The sequence below is a fragment of the Bubalus kerabau genome, chromosome 2 (genome assembly GCF_029407905.1).
Source record: "Bubalus kerabau isolate K-KA32 ecotype Philippines breed swamp buffalo chromosome 2, PCC_UOA_SB_1v2, whole genome shotgun sequence".
Classification (NCBI taxonomy): Eukaryota; Metazoa; Chordata; class Mammalia; order Artiodactyla; family Bovidae; genus Bubalus; species Bubalus kerabau.
The window spans coordinates 134,574,856-134,601,898 of NC_073625.1; the positions used below are offsets into that span (position 1 = coordinate 134,574,856).

Sequence of the window (27,043 nt, forward strand, 5' to 3'; positions counted from 1 at the left end):
TGAGAGTTCCTTGGACTGCATGGAGATCAAACCAGTCAATCCTAAAGGAAATCAACCCTGACTATTCATTGGAAGGACTGATGCTGAAGCTGAAGCTCCTATACTTGAGCCACCAGATGCAAAGAGCCGACTCATTGGAAAAGGCCCTGATACTGGGAAAGATTGATGGCAAAAGGAGAAGGGGGAGGCAGAGGGTGAGATGATTAGATAACATCACTGACTCAAGGGACATGAATTTGAGCAAACTCCAGGAGATAGTGGAAGACAGAGGAGCCTGGTGTGCTGCAGTCCGTGGGACTGCAAAGAGTCAGACATGACTTAGTGACTGAACAAAAGCAACAATTTGTTGGGGTCAGTCCATTGGGTGTTATCTGAGACATTAGGCAGGAAAACAGATTTAACTAGGCTTGCTTAAGGTGAGAGCAAAGAAAATATCTGCCACATTCAACATAAATATAAACTCAGAGAAGAACCAGACAGAAATTTACATTGTAAAGTAATTTTGTAAGTAACAAGGGCTAATTAGTTTGAATAGGTGCATTATCCTTGGTGCTGGCTGTTTGAACATTTGTTTCTTTTATGCTTTACATATTTGTTATGCACAGGTCATACTCTGGGCTTCTCACATGCTGCTGAAGTGGGTTGAAAAGAGGAAGGGCAGTCAGAGGAAGAGGCTTTGCGTGGTTCAGCCCAGGCATTTTCAGTTAGCTAGTTCTTGTTCAAATCCACATTCCCTGTTTACTAGTTTTGTTTCTGATGAGCTAAACTTTCCAAGACAGTTTTCCTGTTTGTACTGATGAACTAAAAGCAGTACCAACCTCAGAATGAATAAATGTGAAAATGCATATTAATCCTTAGCATAGTATTGGGCCCACAAGAAGCATTCACAAATATTAACTGTTAAAAATAGTAAGTTTTTGGAGGAGGAAATGGCAATCCACTCCAGTATTCTTGCTTGGGAAATCCCATGGACAGAGGAGCCTGGCAGGCTATAGTCTATGGGGTTGCAAAGAGTCAGACATGACTGAGAAACTAAACAACTGAGATTCTTCAGGTACTTTCATTGTTAATAACCCGATATTAGGATGTTTTCCATATTACTCATTTTTTGTCCCAGTTGAGACAGAATCTCATTGAATCCCAACATCTCTCCTCAGGGGAGAATGTCACAGGCCACGGGGGTGGATAGGACTTGAGGTGAGAGCTGTTGTTAAAAGGAACTCTCTTCTGTGTTCATTCTCGTTGTATTGAAGAGGCAAGATGATTGGCGGCAGGATTCCTTTTCAGGATCATGTTTGCTGCCATATTAGTTAATATCAGAGCACCTTAAGCTGAAGGATGATACTGTAACTGGATTGAACTAATTCATTTTTAATTATTGAAAGTTGTTTTATTTAATACCCTCCTACAGTATGGGGGACCTCTTTAAATCTCTCAGATGACATATTTTTGTAGTGCTACATGATTTATTTCAGTTCAGTTCAGTTGCTCAGTCATGTCAGATTCTTTGCGACCCTATGGACTGTAGCACATCAGGCTCTCCTGTCCATCACCAACTCCCAGAGCTTACTCAAATTCATATCCATTGAGTCAGTGATGCCATCCGACCATCTCATCCCTGTCATCCCCTTCTTCTCCCGCCTTCAATATATCCTAGCATCAGGGTCTTTTCCAATGAGTCAGTTTTTTTGCATCAGGTGGCCAAAGTGTTGGAGTTTCAGCTTCAGCATCAGTCCTTCCAATGAATATTCAGGGCTGATTTCCTTTAGGATGGACTGGTTGGATCTCCTTGCATCCCTATAAAGAGAACTAGATGTTCACTTGAACTCTGGAAAAAAATAGTAAATTTAGATATTTTTGAGAAAGAAGGGAAAGGTGATTGAAGAATAGGAAACACTTGAGAATATTTATTTGCCAAATAAAACAGTAACTGAAAAGGAAAATATTGGTGCTGGAATAAAGTATGATTAATGGAGATGTTAGAGGAGAGTGAAGACAAAATGATGAAAGGAAAAGGCCCTTGATCAAGCGTGCCTTTTCAGGCATGAAAAATCTAGCAACTAGATTGCTGTAATCTGCAGAATAAGACTCAGAGGTGAATTTGTCTTCTGAGAGAATGAAATGTTGAGTGTTCAACCACTTAGTAGAGGAAAATAGACTTGGAACAGTTGCCATGGCACATGCAATGGAAGATGAGCACAAGACAAGATAAATAGCTGAGCCCCACAGACCAGGCTGATGACAGGATGATTTTATGGTGGACCAAGCATCTAAATGGCAGTTAGGAGACTGTTGGGTTGCACCCCTCAGTCCTGCAAGCCTTGTAGTTGCCCAGTCTGGAGATTAAAAAAACAGCCTAGAAACAGTGACAGAGACATCAGCAGTTTATTGGATGGGGGAATCTTACTCTGAAGGTCCTGGAGTGACACCCCTGTTTATACCTAAGAGGATTGGGTAGTCATGTGAGTGAAGCATGGGCTGGTCAAGCAGGAGATGAAGAGAGAGCAAGAGGACAGCCATCCTGAAGGGCCTGAACCTGCAGAGAATAACACTGGCAAAGCTCCTGGGCAAAGAGAAGGAACAGAGAGAGAAGGTAGGGGAATTTATCGAGAGTTTGGACTGGCAATAAAGTTTGGCAGAGGGTCTAGAGAAGAGGGGTTCTGGAGGGGAAATAAGAGCTCAGTTGATGACTGATACATCGGGTATAGGTGCAAAATAAGCCACAGAATGTTAGAAATATACTGATGGCCAAAGAGACTAGGGAATAGAAGGTTAAGTGTAGGTAGAAGTCAGATGGATATTTTACTGCATCTTTCTAGAATGTACATTCATTTGCATGAAACTTGAGAGATAATGGCTTCTTGAACAAAATGAAGATAATTTTTACATTCAAAGAAAACTTGGCAAACCTTCAGGAAAAAAAAATAAGCTTTGGGTCTGTCTCCTTTTGATAAAAACTAAAATATGCACAGAGGTCATTCAATTTTCTTGGCCAAAGGCCTTCCTTGAATATGGACTTCAAGGTCAGGAAGCCAGGAAATTAAAGAAAATATTTTTTGATACTATATCTAACCCTCTGGAGACACATGGAAAGGAAATCTACTCTACATATGGAGAATTGAATACACAAAAATGAACTCTGTGCTTTTGACTTTTTGAAAATCTGAACAGTTGAATAGAAGTATTTTTGGTTTACAGAGACTGTTTATGTATAGATAAGTTACTTCCCAAAATTATTTTTTAAAATAGTCACTTCTATTAATAAATATTACCATAATTAAAAGAACATTTTTAATCCTCATAACTCTGATAGAAAGGTATATTATTTCCCCATATCTCTTGTAACAAATACCACACACACATTTGCAGTTTAAAGCAACATGGATAGCTTACAGCTTTGGTGGTCAGAAGTCTGAACAGGGTTTCACCAGGCTAAAAATCAAGGCATTGCCAGAGCTTAATTTCTTCTGGACACTCCAGGGCAGAACCCCACTTCCTTGCCTTTTCCTGCTTCCAAAGACTGCCGGTATTCCTTGTGTGGGGCCTGTCCCTCCAATTTTAAAGCTGGTAACACAGCAACTTCAAATCTCAGTCTCTCTGACCTATTTCCATTGTCATAATTCTCTGACTTCGACCCTTCTGCCTCTCTCTTTTAAGGAAACTTGTGATTACCCTGGGCCCACCAGGAAAATCTAGGAACATCTTTCCATTTCATAATCCTTTACTTAATCTCATTTGCAAAGTCCCCATTGTATGTACTATAGCATACTCACAGGTTACAGGTTTAAGAAATAGACGTCTTGGGAGCCATTGCTTTGCCTACCACAGTAGGAATTATTACTCCATTTCATAGAGGAGGAAACTGAGACTCAGCATTTAAGTGATTTTTCTGAAGTCATGTAGCTAGTGATGAGCATGAATTAGAGCTCAAGTTGGCCTGAATTCAAAGATCCCACTCTTTCTGTGATCCCATGGCCAATTTTCTAGTCCTAAAATAATTTCTTTGAGTTTTATATTTTTTTATATACCTGATGTGAAGAGCTGACTCATTAGAAAAGACTCTGATGCTGGGAAAGATGGAAGGCAAAAGGAGAGGGGGCAGCAGAGGATAAGATGGATAGATAGCATCACCGACTCAATGGAACGAATCTGAGCAAACTCTGGGAGACAGCAGAGGAGAGGGAAGCCTGGTGTGGGGTAGTCCATGGGGTTGCAAAGAGTCGGACACAGCTTAGCAACTGAAAAACAACAAATACAAGTGCTGTATGAACATGTGCATGCATGTTAGAGTCCTTAGCCGCTATAACAAATCACCAAAAACCTGATGGCTCAAAACAACAAAAATGTATTCCCTCACAATTCTAGAGGCCAGAAGTTCAAAATCAGTATCATTGGAACGAAATCAAAGTGTTGGCAGGGTTGTACTCCTCTGGAGACTCAGAGAGAATCTGTTTTTTTGTTTTTTTTTTTGCCTCTTCTTGTGTCTAGTGGCTGCTGGCAGTTCGTGATTTGTCACGCCACTCTAATCTCTGCTTCTGTCTCACATCAGCCTAACCATGCAGAGACTAACACCAGCAAAGCTCCTGGGCAAAGAGAAGGTACAGAGAGGAAAGTTGAGGGAATTTATTCGGTGATGGGACTGGTAAGAGCTCTTCACTATTTCTCAGAGTGTCCCTGTAGGATAAGATATAAACCATGCACTGAAGTAGCTGGTTTGATAGCATCCCCTTTATTAAGGAGATCTGTTTTCCTTTTCTCACTTCCTCACTCCCCTACTGGTATTTTCTGAACCTTCAAATAAATTGCTGGCTCTTTGTCTCTGAGTCTGCTTCTGGCTGAACCCCAAGGAAGACAAGTGTCATGCCCAGGGCAGAGATAGGGTATGAATTCAGGCCTTCAGTTTCCAGAGTCCATGCTCTTACCAATCCCTCTGCTGACACTAGGAGGAAGGCTAGGCAGAGAGCAAGAAAAAAGGCACAGAGGCTTGAGAAAATTTGGTGGGTTTGAAGAAATAGCTCACTATGGCTAGAACAGGATGGCCTGGGGAGTGGGATGTGGGTAGGGGAAGATGGGCCTGGAAATGAAATTCAACCTGGGATGAATTCATGAACCACTTGCCGGTCAAGTCATGGTATTTGACCTTTATCACAAAGGTGGTGGGAAGTCATCACACGGTTCTACTCAGGCTGGGATATAATCAGATACTCACTTGTAAAAGTTCCTTCTGGTGTAAAGAAGGTGAGGTGGGGGCAGTGGAGAGACTGGTGGTAGGAAGACTGATTCTGAGGCTGCAACTACCAGGGGAGTGTCAGTGTGGACAGAAAAGAAGGGGCTGACCCGACAGATGCTTAGCACATAGGGTCAGCACAACATGGAAACTGCGTGGTGAGGTCATGTGCCAAAAAGACCAAGGGGTACAGCGTGAATGGCAGGCAGGACTGGGGCGCACTGAGCAGGAGTGTTTGGCGGGGGTTAGAAAGAGGGCCATTTCCACTGGACATACTGAATTGTAAATGCTTGAAGACTCCCCAGGTGGAGATATCCAGAGCCAAACAAAGACAGAGCTTTGAGACTTTGAGGAAAGAGCCCACAACTAAGTGTGTAAATTTTGAAATATTAATTCATGTTTGAAGATTGTAAAGCCATCGGCATGGATGGAATTCCTTGGGAAAGGGGGAAAAAAGGCCGTGTCAAGTATATGAAATGTTTTCACACTTATTATCTCATTCGATCTTCATAATAACCATCTGAGGTGAAGAGAAAAGGTATTTTTTTTTTCATTAACACCTTTGTGAGGAAGCAAATCAAGACACAGAGAGAGGCTCAGTGGCTTGTCTCTTAGCTGGAAAGGGGAAGAACTAAGGCAAGGAACAGGTCCTTTGGCTCCACGTCCAGTGCTTCTCTTATCACACCACACTGTCCCTCCCAAATGTATCTGTATGTCTACATCAAGTGATACAGGACCTCTCCACAAATGGCTTTTTAAAAAGAGGGCATCGTATCTTCTTCCTGTTATGTATATATCTCAGTTACATTGTGGAAATCTGACATGTGTCAAATCATGATGTATAATGTTCCCTTCTGTATTTTGTATACTGCTTTACTGATAATTTGACAAATATTTAACATAGTGATTTGGACACAGGCATAGATGACATCAAATCTCATTTGTCAAAGCAGTGCTTGCTTTGCAGGTGAATTCTTAGGCTCGGCTACCGCATGGTCATTTTTCTTGGTCCATTCATTCCTGCGTCACCTGTCATGATGGTTGTCTCCTTTTTCATTAATTTTGACCATGTGCTAAGCACCCAACCTCTGTAAAATTAAGTTTTAGGCAGTCATAATTCACATTTATTCACTGGACATCTTCAATGACCACAGCAAATCTTCCTGAGGTTTCTCTTCCTGCTTTTATGCTCTGGGGAGAGTGCTCCCCAAATAGTACTGTAAGTCATGCCAGGAAAGGATCCTGCCACAGAACAGCCTTTGAATACAGAGAGCACAACCATTCCTTTTTTTTTTTTTTTTTTGGCCATGCTGCACAGTATGTAGGATCTTAGTTCCCTGACCAGGGATTGAACCCACACCCCCTGCAGTAGAAGCATGGAGTCTTAACCACTGGACCACCGGGAAAGTTCCAGAGAACACAACCATCCTTGGCTAGATTTGGAAAAAACATACTTCCCTCTCTTATTTGTGAGGGAGATAACACTGACGTTTGGAAATGTTGCAAATGTGACAGATTGTGGCATATTTTATTACATGATTTGTTGTATATTTTACCTATCTGGGGGAAAACCCAGACAATGTGACACATGGATAAATGTGTCAAGCCCTTATAAAATCCCTGGGGCCGCTGCAGCCAGAACTTAGCTGAACAGACTGAAGGAGCAGCTCATGGAGAGAGAGCATAAGGGGGCTTGTCGTGTTATGCTGTGGTTGGCAATTTGCTTTCCCAGCTTTTTAAGCATATGGTAAGGGATGGGGGGAGAATGATCCCAGACAACGGCAGGGCATCCTCTGTGTTGTGTTTTTTCAGTTTTCTGCTATTTTAACATTTTCAGTCAGTTTTGCTGATGTCTGAGTATATTAGTGGTTTTATTTTAGGCAGAGAAACAATCACCTTTTCTTTGAATACCAGAGTTTGCTATTCTGGTTTAATTGTGATAGAATCAGATGATGATTTATTTGTGAGAAGAAACAGTTTATGGAACTTCTGTCCTCTACCTTCTCCTTGATTTTCTCCCTTTAAAATGCCTAGAACAGATGACTTCCCTGATGGTTCAGTGGTTAAGACTCTATGCTTCTACTGCAGGGGGCATGGGTTTGATCCCTGGGCAGGAACTAAGATCCCACATGCCATGTGGCCAATAAATAAATAAATAAATAAATAAATAAAATAGCCTGGAGTAGAGTCACTACATGATAATGACTTATTAGGAAGCAGATGAGCCCTAACTGGTAATACTTGAATAAGCTATTTCTTTCAGAAGGGTGAAATGTGTATCTGTATATAGACATCTTAAGCAGTATGGTTCTTGCCTGCCACACCAGACCTCCTGAATATACAATTTGAAAATAATTTAATTAATTTATTTACTTTTTGGCCCTGATGCATGAAGAATCTTAGTTCCCGGACCAGGGATCAAACCTATACCCCCTGCAGTGGAAACATGGAGTTTCAATTGCTGGATCACCAGGGATATCCATAAATTATTTTTTATGAGGGCAGGAAGTATTCTACTTATAAACATCCTTTTTTTTGTGGGGTTGGGGGGAGGGATAAAAATGTTTCCAGTGTGATGCTATTAGCCACATATTATGTCATTTTCTTCTCATTCTTTCCAGTTTTCTGGAAATTGGAGACAGAAAGTAAGGAATAAACAACATTTTCATTTTCTGAGTTGATGTTTCATGTTTTTGTCTTTAGCCTCAAGTTAAAGTAAGTGCCTGGTAATCTTTTGTGCAAAAATATCAATATACTTGGATAAGTGTGTGGTTAAATTAGAGCCAAGTTTTCCATTCTTTTCTAGGAAGAGACAGGAACTGGGATTCAGCTCCTTGAATATGGTCTCGTTACCAGTGCCTCTGGTTTAAGCGTATACATTCAAAGTCACCGCCTCCTCTGCATCTTGCCCTGAACCCCTCGTTTTCTTTATGGGTAGTTCTCTGGAGCCCTTAAACTCATGCTTGTTTGCTCAGCCACTTATGCCCATATTTCAAAGAAGTTTTCTGGAATTTCACACACTACCTAGATGAGGTTCAATATGAGGACTGAATTCCTTTTCTTACCACTTAGGGAGAGTGAACAGGAATCTTCTACGGAGATTTATCCTCCAAAGAAGATGAGGAGCATGTGATATAACATCTCAAATCAATCTCTGACTCCCCATCCACATTCCTCTGTTGACAGGAAAGCTTTCAAATCTCCCAGGAACTGACCTTAGTTATGAGGTTTCACTTGGGAGTGGTGAGGAAAAATTGTAGTCCTGGGAGAATTGTAAGAGAGATGAAGCTTGTCTTAATCTTCATTACTTAACTTGCATCCATTTTTTGATCCTTTGGCTCAAAATTTCCAGTGCCCGGTCATAAAAATGATAATAGTCTGTACCTTTTATTAGTAATCATCATAAAACAATTGCTGTCATTTTATGAATGTTTATTATGTGCTAGACATTTTGATAAGCATTTTATATATATCTTATTTAATCTTATGATTTGATTACGCTACTATCTCATGTTACTATTGCTATTTTCCAGATGAAGAAACTGATGCACGAGTAAGGTAAATACATTTCCCCAAATCTCATAGAACCAGGATTCAAACTCAGGTCTGAATGTTCCCAAAGCCTGAATACTCATCATTTATTTAGACCTTCCCCCTCTTGGGTGTTATTCCATTCTGTAAATGTAAGACTAATTATCTCTTATCAGAACTTACCTTTTATGTTCTTCCATAGCCCTGCTCTTAGGTTTCTGGGGTGATGGATGATTCTAGGGTACTTTTGTGTGATGAGGAATTTTTGAGAAAGACTGTTGTTCAGGGCCATCTGCAATTTTATTGCCAGGTCACAAGAATCTGCAGTTAAACATACTGATTTCTAGTAGTGGCTCTTCAGGTTTTATTTTATTTTTTTTTGATGGGAAGATTTTCAAATCACAATACAGAGAAATCTGCTTAATTTGCCTACTTTTTATTATTCAATAATAATTCAATTAATTGTTTATTCATTTAAGTGACATTTATTGCACCCTCCTATATGCCAGGAATTATATTAGACTAGAGGCTGAGAATATACACTCAAAATGAAGATGAATAAAATAAATCCATGTCTTCAAGAATCTTTTAGGGGTAATAGAAAAATAAACTACAACTATCATGTAGTATGATAATTGTTATTATAGAGGGGTGCAGTGGGATGTTATTGAAGCATAGACGCTAAGCACCTATCCTGGGCTTGAATCGCCTGGTACAGACGAAGTTTGAGATAAATCTTGAAGAGTGATTATTAGTTAGCCAGATGGATAAAAGAAGAGAGATCAGAGAGGGGAGTCTCAGACAGAGGAGACAGTAGATGCAAAAGCCCAGAGGTGTGAAAGAATTTGGGAACTTAGGGATGAACATTGATTAGATGGCTGAAGCATAAGAGGTGTGGGGATGACCGTGAGAAACAGACTTAAAGGTCATTTCACTCCATGATCCCAGTCATTTACAGCAGCAAACTTGGCTGTAACATCCCTATGTCTTGGGATGTAAGTTTTCCTAAGTAAAGGCAGAACATCACGCTGGTCTATATGCTATTGTTGAATGAGAACCCCTTCCTTTTAGCAGGCCTTGATGCCTGTCAGTGTCAGGGCTGGTCTGGGTTTGATTTCCTACTTTCTGCAAAATGGAAATGGAAATGGGAGGAATGCCCATGTGAAGGTAGGTTGTAGTTTGCCCAGTGGCTGCTCTTCAGGGATCACAAACTACACTGATATCAGAGGTAAAGTAAATTGCTGGCTCTACCTGATCTTTCAAAGGGCCCCTTTGTTCCAATTTCCATGGGTGTTTTTTTTTTTTTTTTAATTGATTTTAGTGGTAAATGCTGGAAGTTTCTGAGGCTACTCAACTATTAAAATACTTCATTCTTAAAAGTGGAGAGAGTTGCTGATTTCCACTGTTGGATGATTTGGACGTGGGACTTCTCACAAATACCAAGTGGAATCCTCTAAATAGTTTTGGATGTTTGCCAGGATAACTTGAGGGTTTCTTAGTATTCAAAGTGTTATTTATTCAGTCAGATATCATGACATTTTCAAAGAAATTGAGAATTGGAAGGCTTTTTTTTTGTTGGTGTTAACACAAAACCCAGGTGGCTTCCCCAGTAGTGCTAATGGTAAAGAACTCCCCTGCCAGTGCAGGAGATGTAAGAGATGTGGTTTTAACCGTTGGATTGGGAAGCTTCCTTGGAGGAGGGCATGGCAACCCACTCCAGTATTCTTACCTGGGAAATCCCATGGACAAAGGAGCCTGGGGGGCTACAGTCCATAGGGTCGCAAAGAGTTGGACATGAATGAAGTGACTAAGCATGCACACAACACAAAACTGGTTTGCTCTGAGTGGCCTTGACTGGCTGAGCTGGACCTGGCTCCTGAGATTTCCATCAACAGTTGCCCAAGCTGTATTTAGGGTGCTCTCTTTTTCTAGGAAGTTGAAATTTCCCAGCTGATTATGACTTTCTAGAAATGGACCTAAGTGTAGCAATTGCACCAAATTCTGTGTCTGTCACAATTATTGGAAAGGAAAGACTATATTTTACATGTAAGTCTGAGTCCCTAATCTGAACGTGGCTTTCTTCTCAGCATTGTTAGATGTCGGCCACAGCAGCTGAGTGCTTTTGGTTGGAGACAGACACTGTGAATTGTTTTGAAATGATGCCTCTGTCATGCTCAAGGATGGCAACAGGACAGCCTGTTCGTTCGCTCACCATGGGAAGGAGCTAAGTGTCAGGGCTTGCAGCTGCCTCACAAACTGCTGGGTTTTAGCACAGCAAATAAAACAGCTGAGCTTTGATGACACTGTAATGGAGGAGGTAGATGAATTGGGGTGGGCCTAAGCTGAGGGTATCATATGAATGTCTAGATGTTGAATTCACAGTAGTATTGCAGATGGTGAGTGAAGCTTCCTGTTGATGTCTCTGTGACCAGCTCTCTCACTGCACGGTCTGAAAAGGAACTGTTAGCTTAAATGTTATGATGTGTGAGAAACCCAAGGGGTAGGGAGAACCTGTCTCTGTGTCTCTTCATATGCTCCTTGAATGAATTTATTCCAAAACAAGGAATAAATGGGGCAACAGAATCTGTGCTAGTCTAAATGGGTATTCATCAGCCCCGAAGCATAAGGCCCTTAAGAAAAACACAGAGAAATTCTTTAGTAACTGATGAATAGTGATAGTTGCTTACATTAGCTTTTCTAATTCCAAATATCCTTTCCCCATATCCTTTCTTTTAAACTAGTTTCTTTTTCCTGTTAATTCTTTCCTCTTAGGATGATATCAGTTGCCCCTAAGAGAACCTTTCAGATAGAAGCCAAAATATTCCCGTATCTCTCATTGAGTGAACATTAGAATTTAAAACAATTTATGACATAACTGGAAGATTCATAGAAAAATTGTGAAGTAAAATTTGAGTATGGTTCTCCTTTTTTGATTATAACCACAAGGGATTTTGTGAACATGTAATTGCAGGGGGTCATCTTTGCTGTGTACAGAGATTTAACAAGAGAAGAAATAGAGCTAAGAGAATAGGGGAAGTGGGTGAGAGAAAGAGAGGGAGCCAAATAGTGAGAGACAGAGGTAGTGTGAGGGAGAGATTTTTATGAAGAGACATTGTGACTTCTACCTACAAAAATTTCTGGTACTACTAATTGTGCTAATAGCTGGTGGGATTGTGCAGAGGACCTTGAAACTTCCTCTACGGTTGGATCTCATACTATGTTGGAAATATGTCATATTACAACTTGCAAGAGTTTGGGGATTAAGTTTGTTTTAGAACTTGGCTAAAGAATAGGTCTGGAAGCCCTAACTAAATGATTGTATTGTTTGAGAGAACAACTTCTTTTCCTACCTAAATGAAACACTTGCTCATAAAGTCATTATCAAAAATGCAGAGATTGACATTTCCTTTCAATTCCTTGGCATTGCACTGGAGAATGACGCCCTAGCCAAGATGAACCCATGGTGCAATTGTAGCAATATTTTGTTAGGAAAACATCTATTCTCCTAAGTAATCTGGTTCCTTAGATAACTTAGTTTGGTTGTCACACAGTTGAATAAGGACATAATGTAAAATTTCAAATAGTGCTAATTTTCAGAAGGCCTATTCATACTTGAGAGGCATTGTAAGAATAATATTCACATGGACATTAAAGGGTTTGACTAGCTTATCAATTTAAGTCATTTGTGATTGCTTAGGTTCTAATGATTATATTATTAACCTTTTAAAATTGATGTCATTTATGCTACATTTATAAATTTTTATTTATGTCCTAATTCTGGCTGAATTATTTTCCATGATCTTATATTCTAAGCAAATGGAAGTTGCTCTTTCCTACCCTCCCTCCATTTTTAAATAAAAGAATACTAGTAGAATAAGTTAGTTATAGCAGTGTTGATCTGGTTTCGGGTGGATTTAGTGAGTAGATACAGGGAGGCAGATTTCAAAAAGTTATCAGAAGAACATTTAGCATTGTCTTATTAGCTGGTAACCTATCTCATTTCTGATAGGATTCAAGTAGTAACTGTCCCTATTGCTAGATGATCCCTGTTAAGGATTAGAATCCCTGCTAAGGATTATGCGTTAGTGTGAGTTTTGGGCATAATGACATTTTAAGCGAGTCTAACGCCAGTCAATCCTAAAGGAAATTAACCCTAAATATTCATTGGAAGGACTGGTGCTGAAGCTAAAGCTCCAATACTTTGGTCATCTGATGCAAAGAGCCGACTCATTGGAAAAGACTCTGATGCTGGGAAAGATTGAGGGCAAAAGGAGAAGGGGATGACAGAGGATGAGATGGTTGAATGGTATCACTGACTCAATGGACATGAGTTTGAGCAAACTCAGGGAGATAGTGAAGGACAGGGAAGCCTGGTGTGCTGCAGTTCATGGGGTTGCAAAGAGTTGGATACAACTTAGCGACTGAACAACAACAACAACAAATTCAAGAGACCATATACTACTAAAGGTTATACTGTTAAATGACTTCTTCATTTTACTATTAATAGTAATAATTGCCATTTGGTAGGCTTCTACTATCAGAGAAGGCAATGGCACCCCACTCCAGTACTCTTGCCTGGAAAATCCCATGGACAGAGGAGCCTGGTGGGCTGTAGTCCATGGGGTCGCTAGGAGTCAGACATGACTGAGCGACTTCACTTTCACTTTTCACTTTTATGCACTAGAGAAGGAAATGGCAACCCACTCCAGTGTTCTTGCCTGGAGAATCCCAGGGACGGGGGAGCCTGGTGGGCTGCCATCTATGGGGTCTCACAGAGCTGGACACGACTGAAGCAACTTAGCAGCAGCAGGCATCTATTATAAATTATATACAGTGCTAAGCATTTAATTTATACCTTCCTTGGTTAAGCTTCATACCAACCCTCTGTAGATATTAATATTATCCACACTGATGCGGATTAAAGACCTGTTTTCTGCTTTTTTTTTGGTATCTATTATGTTGACCCTTCCAGTTGATTATAAAGTAATTCTTAAGAGAGAAGTCAATGGTATACTTTGTAGTATTCCTTATGCTGCAAATGTGAAAGGATAGAACAGGTTCAGCTTAAAAATTGTCTGCTCAGTCCTGCTTCCCTTCCAAACTTTGTGAGTGTTATCTGAAAAACTCCAAAGCCACGGGAATGATTGCCACAATTCGAAAGCTACAAGCTAGGTATTTTCTCACTTCTCATCCTAGTATCTGTTGGGGAAGTTACTTAAAATATCTCTGTGCTTCAACATTCTCATCTGTAGGATGGGATAATAATAGTGCTCCCTTAATTGGATTGTTATAAAGATTAAGTTATTTAACACATGCAAAGCATTTAAAACATTATTAGCCTCAGTTCTTTCTCATTTAATAATGAGTATTTAGTTTTGTATATATTTAAGTTACTCCAAGAGGTTGTTCCTTTATTGGAATTCAAGAAGGCACTAGTTAACTTCTTCTGGGTGTCATTATTTTGAGATTTCTACAATCTTATCTGATACATCAGTTGGGAATTTTTAATAAAAATCTCAGAGGGAAAGAAAAATTAACTCACCTAATAATTTTACTTGCATGTATTTCACTCTTGGATCACTTGAAGGGAGCCCAAGATGCATTAAAGGTTACAAATTTTTAGCTCTGTAGTCACAAAGATTTCTCTATTATCGTCAGAATTAAGTTTTTAAGATAAACTCAGAATTGAGTTTTCCATCATATTTTCCAAGTATTTATAATATCATGTGTATGTGTTTGAGAGTTAAAAAGGGAATGTTCTTTATAATCTCTTTGCTCAATTGCTCAGTCATGTCTGACTCTTTGTGATCCCATGGGTCACATATAGCCCACCAGGAGCTTCTCTGACCATGGGATTTCCCAGGCAAGAATACTGGAGTGGGTTGCCATTCCTTCTCCAGGGGATCTTCTGAATTCAGGGTTTGAACCCAGGTCTTCTGCATTGCAGGTAGATTCTTTACTGCTGAGTCATCAGGGAAGCCAAAATAACTTTAAAAATAGTGAATCATAGGTTTTTGGACTACCTTGGGCTTATCAACTTAGAATGCAAGAGGTAGTGAAATCTTTCCAATGTAATGGATTTTTTAAAAAAGTTTTGGTTACACATTTGAAGTCCTGATTATACCCTATGGATTTGTTTTTGAAAATCAAACTAAGAATTACAATATCTCAGAATCCTTTCTATTTCATCAGGTTAGTTTCACTGTTCATTCCACACATATGATTTGTAAAATTCTGCAATACCTAGAAAACCTTGATTATAAAAGGTACTTATATATAAAAAGGTACTTAAATATAGATGAGAAAGACAGATGTTTGTTCTTCTTCTTCTGATATTGATGTTAAATAAAAGATGGAATGTTTTTGTCTAAAACCATTTTCTCATTTTCCTTCCCCCTCCCGACTCCAAACACAATGTGAATGGCAGTGTGAACAAAAGCTTCCTTTAAATCTGTTATTCAGTCTAAGTGTGTGTTAGGGAAAAATTGTGTATAAAACCTAACAACAAAAAAAGAGAATTGTAAATAGAAAAGTAAAGCATGTAGATGAGACAAATATTCTCTGCTATAATTTTAAAATCCCAGTGGGGTATACTTGTCAGAAAGAGAGACTACATACTCATTAATTTAAACATGAATTCTCAAAAGCAATATTCTAACATGTTAATTTGCCATGATAGATTTATCCATTGAAACCAGTCCACCAGTCTTGACCAGCAAGTAAGATCTTAATTCTAACAGTTCAATTGAAATGGAATAAAGATTTTCACACAAATATCTTACTAACATAGACTTTCCTGGATTGTATTCAACATTGTCAGTTCACAGGTAATGAAACTCCTGGTAAATGTTAGCTTCTCACACAGTAGCAGGGTCTTACATGGAAAAGGGCTCTGTTCATTTTCTATTAAATCACAGGAAGAGATTATAGAATTGGTTAATGAAAACAGCTTATTTTTTGGAAATCAGTTAAAAAATCTAAAGTTATGAGTATAAAGTAATAAAAGAAAAAAATAGCTGCTGGGAATCCCCTCTTTTTTACAGTGATATGGTAGAAATACAAAGAAAACGCACAACATCCTTTAGTTAGGAAATCTGGTCCCTTCGCTTGCTACAGGGCTCAGTTTAGAGTAAGGAAAGAAAAAATATTTTTGGCTGCAGCTTTAGTAAACAATGAATGACAAAAAATATTGCAGAAATATCAAGAGATCTGACAACTCTGAGCACAGATCTTGTCCCATTGATATTGCCTATGTTCCTCCATGAAGCTTGGCAAATAAATAACTGAGCCCGATTTTGGCGGAAGGAGAGAAGGAAGTACTAGTTCCAGCATTGAACCAAGATTAAGAAAAAACCCAACCAACAAAAAACAGTTATTTCTTTTCCTGAATAATAAAGACATCATGTTTGCATATAGAACAGCTTTTGCATTATTGCTCTACGTATAAGAATATATTAAAGAACTCATAACAGACTACACATTACAAACTTAAGGTTCTTTGGTGAAGAATGAAAGAAAACAGTATTTGAGCTTTAAAGAAAATGATCTCATCCACTTTGATTTTATCTGTTGATCCGCTGGATCCTTTCACAGAGCAGGGAAAGATACTGTGTGAGTTTCACCATGGCAACAATTGCCACGCCCCCAGCCATCATACATGTTGGCCAAAAGAGTGAATGGAACAGCACGTTGGAACTGTAGAGTTTGGTTAGGATGACACTCTTCTGGTTTCCTTCCGGGTCAGAGTAGCAGGAGAAGTGTTGGTACTTCCTGAAGTTTTCCATGACAACATTCACCAGGGACATGGATTCTTCAAAATTTTTTCCACACTTAGGTATATAGGAGCACTGTGGAAAATGAGATAAACTGTCACCAGAAAATACTGTGTGTATGTGTGTGTGTGTGTGTATCTGGTATGAGGAGGGGTGTAGAGGCCAACTTAATGATCTGTGAAATAAACATGATTTTTAAAAAAAAATATATATTCAAACTAGTGCCTCCAGAAACTCTGAGAACTCACACACTAATTAAAACAATGCTTTAAGGTATTTGACCAAGATGTACTTTGATAGCTCATTCATATAGTTTAAATATTGATTAAAATCAAATAACTCAAGTGGATTAATTTTGCCACAGCTAAGCATGGTGTTATTCTCCATTGAATATACTTTTCCACAGAATAGAGTCAGCTTTTCATCATATCTGTCCACAACTGTCCATGTAATATCAAAAGCTTCCAGTTCTCTCAGGGAAAGTAGTTTACGCTTGTCTTTTTTGGCTTGGCTTGATTATTTGCAGTCAAATCACCTTGGCCAAGAAGACAACTATACCCCTGATGAGTTGCTAAAAATGAATCTTGGAAAGTGTAGGGATATTGAATAGTTGAAGAGCTGTGATAAATAGTTCATGCCTAGTTAGCACTGACAAAGTAAATTTTTCCATAAAGCACGGACAAATAAAGCAGAATTAATTCAGTTTACTCTTAAACTAGCACTCATCTAAGAATTTAAAATATCTTTTCTTTGATCTTTTCACCTATTACCATTCTTGCTGTCTCTCTTCTATATGCCTCTCTTTTTTTCCTACGTACTTATATCCTTTGATTTCTTTCTTTGTATCTCTCTTTCCCTTTTCTGCCCTGTCCCCTCCCGATGATATTTTCCCCCTCTTTTCCCTCTTCCTGTTCTTTCTCTTTCTCCTCTCTCTCCCTCTTCTCTGGGTACAGATGGAATTAAGGAACTTTGTAGTTTTTCTTCTTATTATTTATAGATATGTTTTTGCATATATTTTCCTAAATTAAAAAGCATACTGAGTGAAATAAGTCAGAGAAGGATAAATATTGTATGATATTGCTTATATGTGGAATCTAAAAAATGGTATAAATGAACTGATTTATAAAACAGAAATAAAGTTACAGATGTAGGAAACCATGGGGACTGAAATATATACACTACTATGTAGAAAACAGATAACTTATAAGGACCTACTATATAGCACAGGGAACTCTACTCAATACTCTATAAGGATGTATATGGGAAAAGAACCTTAAAGAAGAGTAGATACATGTATAACTCATTCACTTTACCATACAACAGAAAGTAATACAACAGTGTAAATCAACTATACTCCAATTTAAAAAAAAAAAAGCAGTCTTTGAGGAGATGAAATCTTGGTGACCCTCTTCCTTGGTCTGTAAATGAGCAGTGAAAAAACTGATATAACAATGAATCTATTTTTTTAAAAAAGTTAGGAAAAAGTGATTTAAGTCACTTCTCTGGGACATACGTGGGCCTTAGTTAAGTCTTTACCCTCTTTATGGTAAAAAAGGGTTTTTATTGCCTCCCAATAGGAAAAAAATTCCTATTCCTTGTTATACGCATTATCAAATGGTTAATTTAATTGATCTATCTGAATTAAGATGGTTAGTGACAAGATTGCTGATGAACTGGTTATTTTAATGTGAATTAGAAAACTATGCTGCATCATTAAAACACTGTTATTCTCTGTTGAAAAATTGTCATACTACACTGACTTCATGAAAAAAACCCATATATCTTACTGAAATTACCAGTTTATAAGATGTGATTTAAATATTGACAACCATGACTTTTACAGTGTCACTGGCACTCCTAGGATTGTACAGTACTGTACACAACTCATAGGACTGTATAAATAGACACAGATGAGATGAGCTGTTGGTGAACTTCGAGGGACACTGATGGAAGCTTTGGGGCAGGATTCTGGAATTCCAGACACCAATTTAGACTTGTATATTTCATGGAAAGGAAATACAAAAGAAATGGAATGAGTTTTGCTAATGGAGTATGTTTGAATGACTCTTTTCCCTGATTCCCTGGTGGCTCAGAGGTTAAATTGTCTTCCTGGAATGCGGGAGACCTGGGTTCGATCCCTGGGTCGGGAAGATCCCCTGCAGAAGGAAATGGCAACCCACTCCAGTACTCTTACCTGGAGAATCCCATGGAGGGAGGAGCCTGGTAGGCTACAGTCCATGGGGTCACAAAGAGTCGGACACGACTGAGCAACTTCACTTTCACTTTCACTTTCCCCCCATTTAGTGGGTATTCTGGCACCTCAATATTTTTTTTTACTGTGCAATAATTATTAGATTATTTCTCTATAAACATCAGGAAGATTCTGCAATTAGTTAAGAAAGGAGAATGTGCATACTGATATTCATTGTAAACAAGGCTCAATGTTCTCATACAAGGGCTGGTTGATAATTTCAGATTTAATCAGCTAAGAATAAATGTGAGTACACTCATAAATGTGAGTACTGCAGAGACCTGGTGCTAGCACAACATTAAGGGTCTGAAAGTGTCCCCAGGAAAGCAGAATTTCTCAGCGAGTTATAACTTAGTATAAAAATTGGCCTATGACTGCTGTGAAACAAATTTTCTACCAGTTGGATGCTTTCTGGATCAAAAGGGTTTAAAATAATAAGGGGATACCTTTATATTTTTCCTTCTTTAGAGCTGCCCAGATCATGTCTATAATTTTTTTTAATGCTTTGATTCGGAAAGCATTAAAAAAATTTAAAGACATTTGTGGTTGAATTAAAAATGAGCCACTTTAGAATATAAATGCATCAGGCTTCTTTATATTTTGGCACCAAGAGAGTTTATAGTAGTAGTTTTAGTGGCTAACAGTACTAAGTTATTGAAATGATTTCAATAAAAATGGCATTCCATTAAAAATAGAGTTTTTTTCATTTCTTATGCTCTTGTGAATTGATTTGACTTTAAAATTTATTTGGATAAATGTTTATAGCCAATGACAATAATTTTGTCACTACATAAGATTCTTCCAGATACAATGAGATATAAATTATTTTTGAGACCATTTAGCAAGGCTGTAATAGAGAAGTTGCTTTATTAAAGTTTGAAGCCATCAAGGTCTCAAATGCAAGTGTTTGGACTAGCCAGATAAGGCGTGTCCCATATGGTTGGATGTGGGTCCTCATGGCCAGTGGCACTTAGAAATGTAGCTCCACGTTACTAGTGGAGAAAAGATTCCTCTGCTCTTGTGCTTTTAGCTTTTTCTAACCATGCCACCCTCCACCTTTCAGCACACATAAATTGCCTCACACTAGACTAATATTATCCCTGGAAATTCTACCATATGTCAATAATTCATTTGCTTTTATTATTGGTGAGACATTTTGTGCTTGTGAATGTATGAGGTAGTATAACAAGCCCCTGACATGTCATCAGGAGATCTGGTTACTGTGCTACTATTTTTCTATAACCAAGTTACTTGGCTTGTTGATTCCTCAGAATCAACTTCTTTATATATATATATAATATGGTTATACTATATATATAATATATATATTAAGCTATTAATGTTATATATAATTAATTAATGTTATATATAATTAATAATTGTATATATTGATGCCAGGAGGCTTCCTGGCAGGGGTGTATGAGGGTTAAATTATGAATATGCATAAAGCCTCAATAAGTTTTTACTAATAAATTTTTTATTGAAATGTCCCATTTGTTTGTATGATCCATAAAGTCTTTAACTACATGCCCCATAGTAAAGAACAAAAACTTTAAGGATGGTAAAATGACTACAGGAACAGACTTGTTTGGTAACTCTTGTCACGTGTTCCTTGTTTTTGTGTCCAAAGAGATCTGACATTATGCTAAACCCTACATTAGGATTCTAGATTTCTGCTTCAAAGTATAGCCATGCGTTTGTTTCTAAGACTGGTATGAATTTGGGGGAAGGATTTAGTGATCTTATGATTTCATCATTTATGTGATTAGTTTGGAGTATGTAGAATGCATTTCAACAAATGAAAATTTGAGCAAGTGATCTACGCTTAGTTGGAAAAATGTAATGTAGATTGAAAAGATAAAAATCCTGGAGTTCTTAAATCATTCTTTTTTGATGGAAAGTGTGGTCTAGGAAAAATTTTATTTTAGAGTGCATGATATATAACATAAAGGAACATAGGAATAATAATTTTATATATAGGACACTTGCAGAATACACAGAAGAACTATACAAAAAAGATCTTCATGACCCACATAATCACGATGGTGTGATCACTCACCTAGAGCCAGACATCCTAGAATGTGAAGTCAAGTGGGCCTTAGGAAGCATCACTATAAACAAAGCTAGTGGAGGTGATGGAATCCCAGTTGAGCTATTTCATATCCTGAAAGATGATGCTGTGAAAGTGCTGCACTCAATATGCTAGCAAATTTGCAAAACTCAGCAGTGGCCGCAGGACTGGAAAAAGTCAGTTTTCATTCCATCCCAAAGAAAGGCAATGCCAAAGAATGCTCAAACTACCGCATGAACTCCTTATTGCCAAATTCAGACTTAAATTGAAGAAAGTAGGGAAAACCACTAGACCATTCAGGTATGACCTAAATCAAATCCCTTATGATTATACAGTGGAAGTGAGAAATAGATTTAAGGGACTAGATCTGATAGATAGAGTGCCTGATGAACTATGGACGGAGGTTTGTGACATTGTACAGGAGACAGGGATCAAGACCATCCCTATGGAAAAGAAATGCAAAAAAGCAAAATGGCTGTCTGGGGAGGCCTTACAAATAGCTGTGAAAAGAAGAGAAGTGAAAAGCAAAGGAGAAAAGGAAAGATATAAGCATCTGAATGCAGAGGTCCAAAGAATAGCAAAAAGAGATAAGAAAGCCTTCCTCAGAGATCAATGCAGAGAAATAGAGGAAAACAACAGAATGGGAAAGACTAGAGATCTCTTCAAGAAAATTAGAGATACCAAGGGAACATTTCATGCAAAGATGGGCTCAATAAAGGACAGAAATGGTATGGACCTAGCAGAAGCAGAAGATATTAAGAAGAGGTGGCAAGAATACACAGAAGAACTGTACAGAAAAGATCTTCATGACCCAGATAATCATGATGGTGTGATCACTCACCTAGAGCCAAACATCCTGGAATGTGAAGTCAAGTGGGTCTTAGAAAGCATCACTACGAACAAAGCTAGTGGAGGTGATGGAATTCCAGTTGAGCTGGTCCCATCACTTCATGGGAAATAGATGGGGAAACAGTGGAAACAGTGTCAGACTTTATTTTTGGGGGCTCCAAAATCACTGCAGATGGTGATTGCAGCCATGAAATTAAAAGACGCTTACTCCTTGGAAGGAAAGTTATGACCAACCTAGACAGCATATTCAAAAGCAGAGACATTACTTTGCCAACAAATGTCCATCTAGTCAAGGCTATGGTTTTTCCAGTGGTCATGTATGGATATGAGAGTTGGACTGTGAAGAAAGCTGAACGCCAAAGAATTGATGCTTTTGAACTGTGTTGTTGGGGAAGACTCTTGAGAGTCCTTTTGACTGCAAGGAGATCCAACCACTCCATTCTAAAGGAAATAGGTCCTGGGATTTCTTTGGAAGGACTGATGCTAAAGCTGAAACTCCAGTACTTTGGCCACCTGATGTGAAGAGTTGACTCATTGGAAAAGACTCTGATGCTGGGAGGGATTGGGGGCAGGAGGAGAAGGGCACGACAGAGGATGAGATGGTTGGATGGCATCACCAACTCAATGGGCATGAGTTGAGTAAACTCTGGAGTTGGTGATGGACAGAGAGGCCTGGCATGCTGTAGTCCATGGGGTTGCAAAGAGTAGGACATGACTGGGCAACTGAACTGAACTGAAGACACTTGCATACCACTTAAAATTTGTTTATATATATATATATATATATATATATATATATATATATTTCTTTCTTTTTCTTTTTTCCTTTAACATGGCTATAGGCCCTTCTTTTGTGCCTAACATATGACTACAGAGGGGCTTCCCTGGTAGCTTACATGGTAAAGAAGTTTCAAGCAATGCCAAGAGACCTGGGTTTGATCCCTGGGATGGTAAGGTCCCCTGGAGAAGGGAACAGATACGCACTCCGGTATTCTTGCCTAGAGAATTCGATGGAAAGAGGAGCCTGTTGGGCTACAGTCCATGGGATTGCAAAGAGTTGGAGACAACTGAGCAACTAACACTATGACTATAGAAACCTAGCAAAACTCTGAGGCAGCCATTCCGGGGAAGATTTAGACTCATATCTTTCTTCTCAATCCTGAATTCTGTTAATAAACTTATGTACTTTCCCCGATCTCTTAAATTCTCTTTAGTATTGAAAATACAGAGATGGCCCCACAGCATGACCTTTCATCTTCCAGCTGAGGAAACCTGGGTCCTGTCACCTTCTTCTGACTGTCCTTTCCCTTCCAACAAAGATCCAGCAACTGCATCTCCTCTCCCGTTCTTTGGAAAAGAAATGAAAGTTTTTGTTTCTTAGCCTCCCTTACCAGAATCTTTCACATGGATAGAGTTATTTTTATTCTTATGATGGACAGAAGTTTTGAGAGAGTACCTGTTGGGTGTTTGCTTAGACATGCTTCACTAGGCAAGTGTGAAGCAAAAAGTGACAGGCCTTCAACCCAAAAATAAAAGCCATGGGGATGAGTGTGGGCAGTAAGAGGGGGATGTTTGGCTGGACAGCCTCACTGGTCAGCCTCCTTTCCCTTATGACAGTAGGAAGGGAGCTGTCAATTCTCAAGATCACCTAAGGGAAAGGGTTTGTTCTCCATTTGTTCTTTTATTAAAAAGGCAGTGTCTTATTTCAGAGAGGATTTAAGTTTAATGAAATCTAATGAATACTTTTTGAGTACCTCTAAAGTACCAGGTTGCATGCTGGGCATAGGCATGAAAAACATAAGCAATTTGAAACAGATCATTAGAGAGAAATAGGACAAAGCTGGGAGGAATGAAATGGGACAGCAATGAGGCTGAAAAGGCTCTCAGTAAAAACTCTACACTTTGCAGAAAGGGACATGAAAGTGAAAGTCATTCAGTCGTGTCTGACTCTTTTGGATCCCATGGACTATAGGCCACCAGGCTCCTCCATCCATCAAATTCTCCAGGTAAGAATACTGGAGTGGGTAGACATTCCCTTCTCCAAGGGATCTTCACAGCCCAGGGATTGAACCTGGGTCTCCTGCATTGCAGGCAGATTCTTTACCCTCTGAGCCACTAAGGGAGACTCTACACTTCACTGAGGTGGGCCACAAATTTGCTCTCAGAACTCTGTGGTATCTAGGGCATGCTAGTTCACAATGCCTATGAGATATAAACAAAAGCATTGCTTGTGTGAAACATAAATATTCTTGGTTCTGAAGTCAGATAGGACTTCTTCAGTGTCCTCAAACAATGAATGCTGTATACATGTTTATTAAGCATACATGGTGTGCCAGGCTTTGTGTTCTGTGCTGGAGAAGGGGACATAATCCCTACGTTAAAAGGATGTAGAGATGCCCAACTGTCTGTCTTGGAGCACTCTGACCCACAGGGATATTCTGAACTTTTGAATTCTTTGAACTCTAGTGATGGACAGAGGAGATGAGAGAGTAAACTGGGATGTTATTTTCATTCCCGTTTGAGACTTTTAAAAACTGTGGCAGATTCATTTTGATATTTGGCAAAACTAATACAGTTATGTAAAGTTTAAAAATAAAATAAAATTAAAAAAAAAGTGAATCTCACAAAATCTAGTGTAGAGTTTAAGTTTGCATTTGTAGTATCTGCTTGATTTTGGCAAGTGGGACTGTTTGAAATGTTTCGCAGAGGAGAGGAAAACAGTATTCACAGTCTGCTATGTGATATGGTTTCCTGCAGCATTGAGACACAGGTCCCTCAAGAGAGGTTTTCCTTTTCTGTGTTTCCCAGAGCTTTTACATTTGTTATGGCATTTCTGCTTGATGTGGAGTAGACAGGAAGCTTAAAAGACCCAGGAAATTCACTAATGAAATAGGATCTGTGTGTACCCTCAGGATTAGTCAGTAACCACAGTAGATTGAACTGGGGAGCATTCAGGTCCATGATATGTCCAATTAGGCCTTGAGAAAGTCAGATATCAAGTCTGACCTTGCCCTTCACCCTGGTCCTCTTTCTCAGCAATGGAAAGAATTAGGTTCATTTTCCAGGTTTTTCTTCTTGATGCTCAGTGCAAGCTGTTTGTGGTAACAGTCTTCCCTCCATTTCTGCATAAAGATGCCCTTAGCTGTGCAACAATTCACTTTTGGTGAGTAGTGACTAAATTTGGTCAATCACAGAATCATTTCTGAATCTATGGTACACAGGCAGTTTCAGCAAATATCCAATAAATATTCCTAAGTTTAAGGTCCTAATTATGGGGATGTCGTATGTCAAATTTCCAGGCACATTTCCCCCCTCTCTTTGCAGGGTGCACATCTGTCTAATATCCATTCTGTGCAAACTGGTGTTGGGTATACAGTTTTGTCCCTGGGGAACACAGATGGTTCTCTTCCTTGCTCATGGCCTTTTACCTGATCCTAAACACCTCTTGACATATGATGGGATGGCGTGGATTCTCACCTATTCACTAAAATATACCATCAGAAGGGTAAATATTTCATAGAATTTATAATTTTTAAAGCTCTTATCTTTACTCTCTCAAGAGAATGTGCTGTTTTGCTTTTTAAGAGATATCATGCTGAGGTAAAGAGATTTAGTTTTAATTCAGACCTAAGTTGTGAATGTGTGACTTTGCAAAAATTATTTCATTTTCTGAGTTCACCTTCATTTTGTGAAGCGGTGATGGTAGTGGTACCTAATACGTGGGATTGCTGCTGCATTTAACAAGTGAGTTCATATAAAATATTTAGCCTTATACAGTGCCTGGCATATTGTGAGCTCTTGATAAAATATGGCTATTATTGCTTTAGGAGTAGGGTTTTAGTCAGGATTAAATGAGATGATCTTTGTAAAGTTCTCAGCATAGTGCTGGCACATAGTATATGATAGACACTTAATAAATGTGGGTCTCTCTTTTTCTCTCATGTAGATTCTCAACCTCACTTTATTTTCTTCCCTGTTATCCTTATCCTACTAAATGCTGTGCAGAGGAACTCAGTGCTTACAAGCTTTGATTAAAATTTTAGAATCTCCCAGCATTCAAGATAAGAGCTAAACAAAATTGAAAGCAGTGGTTCTGGCACTGTTTGGAGACTTTTAGTTGTCACACGTGGAGGAGGACGATACTAGTCTTCTAGGGGGTAAAAGCCAGGAATGCTGCTAAACGTCCTACAACCTACAAATCAGGTCTCCACCCTTCTCTCACAGACAGCAAAGTAATATTCCACCCCAGATGTTAGTAGTCCTGAGGTTGAAAAATTCTGGTCCAAATATGTATACTCTCTGCATGTGGGGAAACCAGAAAGCTTCAGAGTGGGTGACAAAATGAGGGGTGATGTTGAGTTTGGAGCTTTAAATAATTGGCTAATTCATACAAGTTATTCTCCACTCAGAATAGCTGTCTTCCTTATTATAATTATATACATACATGTATATAATATGGTATTGTGCTTGTGTGTGTGCTAAGTTGCTTCAGTTGTGTCTGACTCTTTGCAACCCTATGGACCCTAAAGTAGCCCTCCAGGCTCCTCTGTCCATGGGATTTTCCCAGGCAAGAATACTGGAGTGGGTTGCCACTTCCTTCTCCATGGGATCTTCCTGACCCAGGGATAGAATCCCCGTCTCTTACGTCTCCTGCGTTGGCAGGTGGATTCTTTACCACTAGTGCCACCTGGGAAGCCCATATAGTATTATACTACATATCAAAAATGGATATATTTTCTGGTTTTGCACAAAAATTCATTTGAAATATTCTCTTAAACCAGATGGGCACTTTGGGGGATCCCTGGTAGGTAAACAAAGTTTTAACCTCTCAAAGGAGATCAGCATTGAGAAGTTTAACAACCACAGTGAATCAATACTCAGCCACTGTTTATGATCCCAGTGGCAGCCTTGTTGCCAGGAGAGGCAGGGGCCCTTGAACCTACTTGCAGCTCCTAGAGCTTGTTAGCCAGTCCGTTGCTCCACCAGAGCATTCCAGCTTATCAGCTTAAGCAGCTTCAGTTGTACTAGTGACAAGAGGTTGCTCACTGGGCTTAAAAGCTAAAGAAAAAGAATATATGAGAGAGTGTGAAAATTTAAAAATAAAATCCTTTTGAATCTCATTCTATAAAGAAGCAGAAAGCTTGACTGATATCTCTTTGCCTCCTGTTGTCTCAAATCAAACATTTTCAGTAGTGTGCCTTATGTATCAGTAAAACCATGCCCATTCCTTGGTAACTATAGGAAAGGTTACTATTTTTGGTGAGCTTGGGGAATAGTAATAGGAAGGAGAGGTGAAGATGGAGAATATTTTAATTTTCTCCCCAGGAATATTCTGTATGTTT

General features: G+C 38.9%; 1 protein-coding gene and 1 long non-coding RNA gene across 2 annotated transcripts in view; one reads left to right on the forward strand and one right to left on the reverse strand.

Annotated features, from left to right (window-relative positions):
• The window catches only part of LOC129643856 (uncharacterized), a 220,534-nt gene that overhangs the window by 42,165 nt on the left and 151,326 nt on the right, over positions 1-27,043 (forward strand). Inside the window, exon 2 of the long non-coding RNA XR_008710543.1 lies at positions 8,761-8,785. This is a non-coding gene — a long non-coding RNA (uncharacterized LOC129643856). The remainder of the gene's footprint in view (positions 1-8,760; positions 8,786-27,043) is intronic.
• The window catches only part of KCNMB2 (potassium calcium-activated channel subfamily M regulatory beta subunit 2), a 41,484-nt gene continuing 30,761 nt past the window's right edge, over positions 16,321-27,043 (reverse strand). The window contains exon 4 of the mRNA XM_055569000.1: positions 16,321-16,605. Coding sequence (XP_055424975.1) covers positions 16,321-16,605 — 285 coding nt within the window. The remainder of the gene's footprint in view (positions 16,606-27,043) is intronic.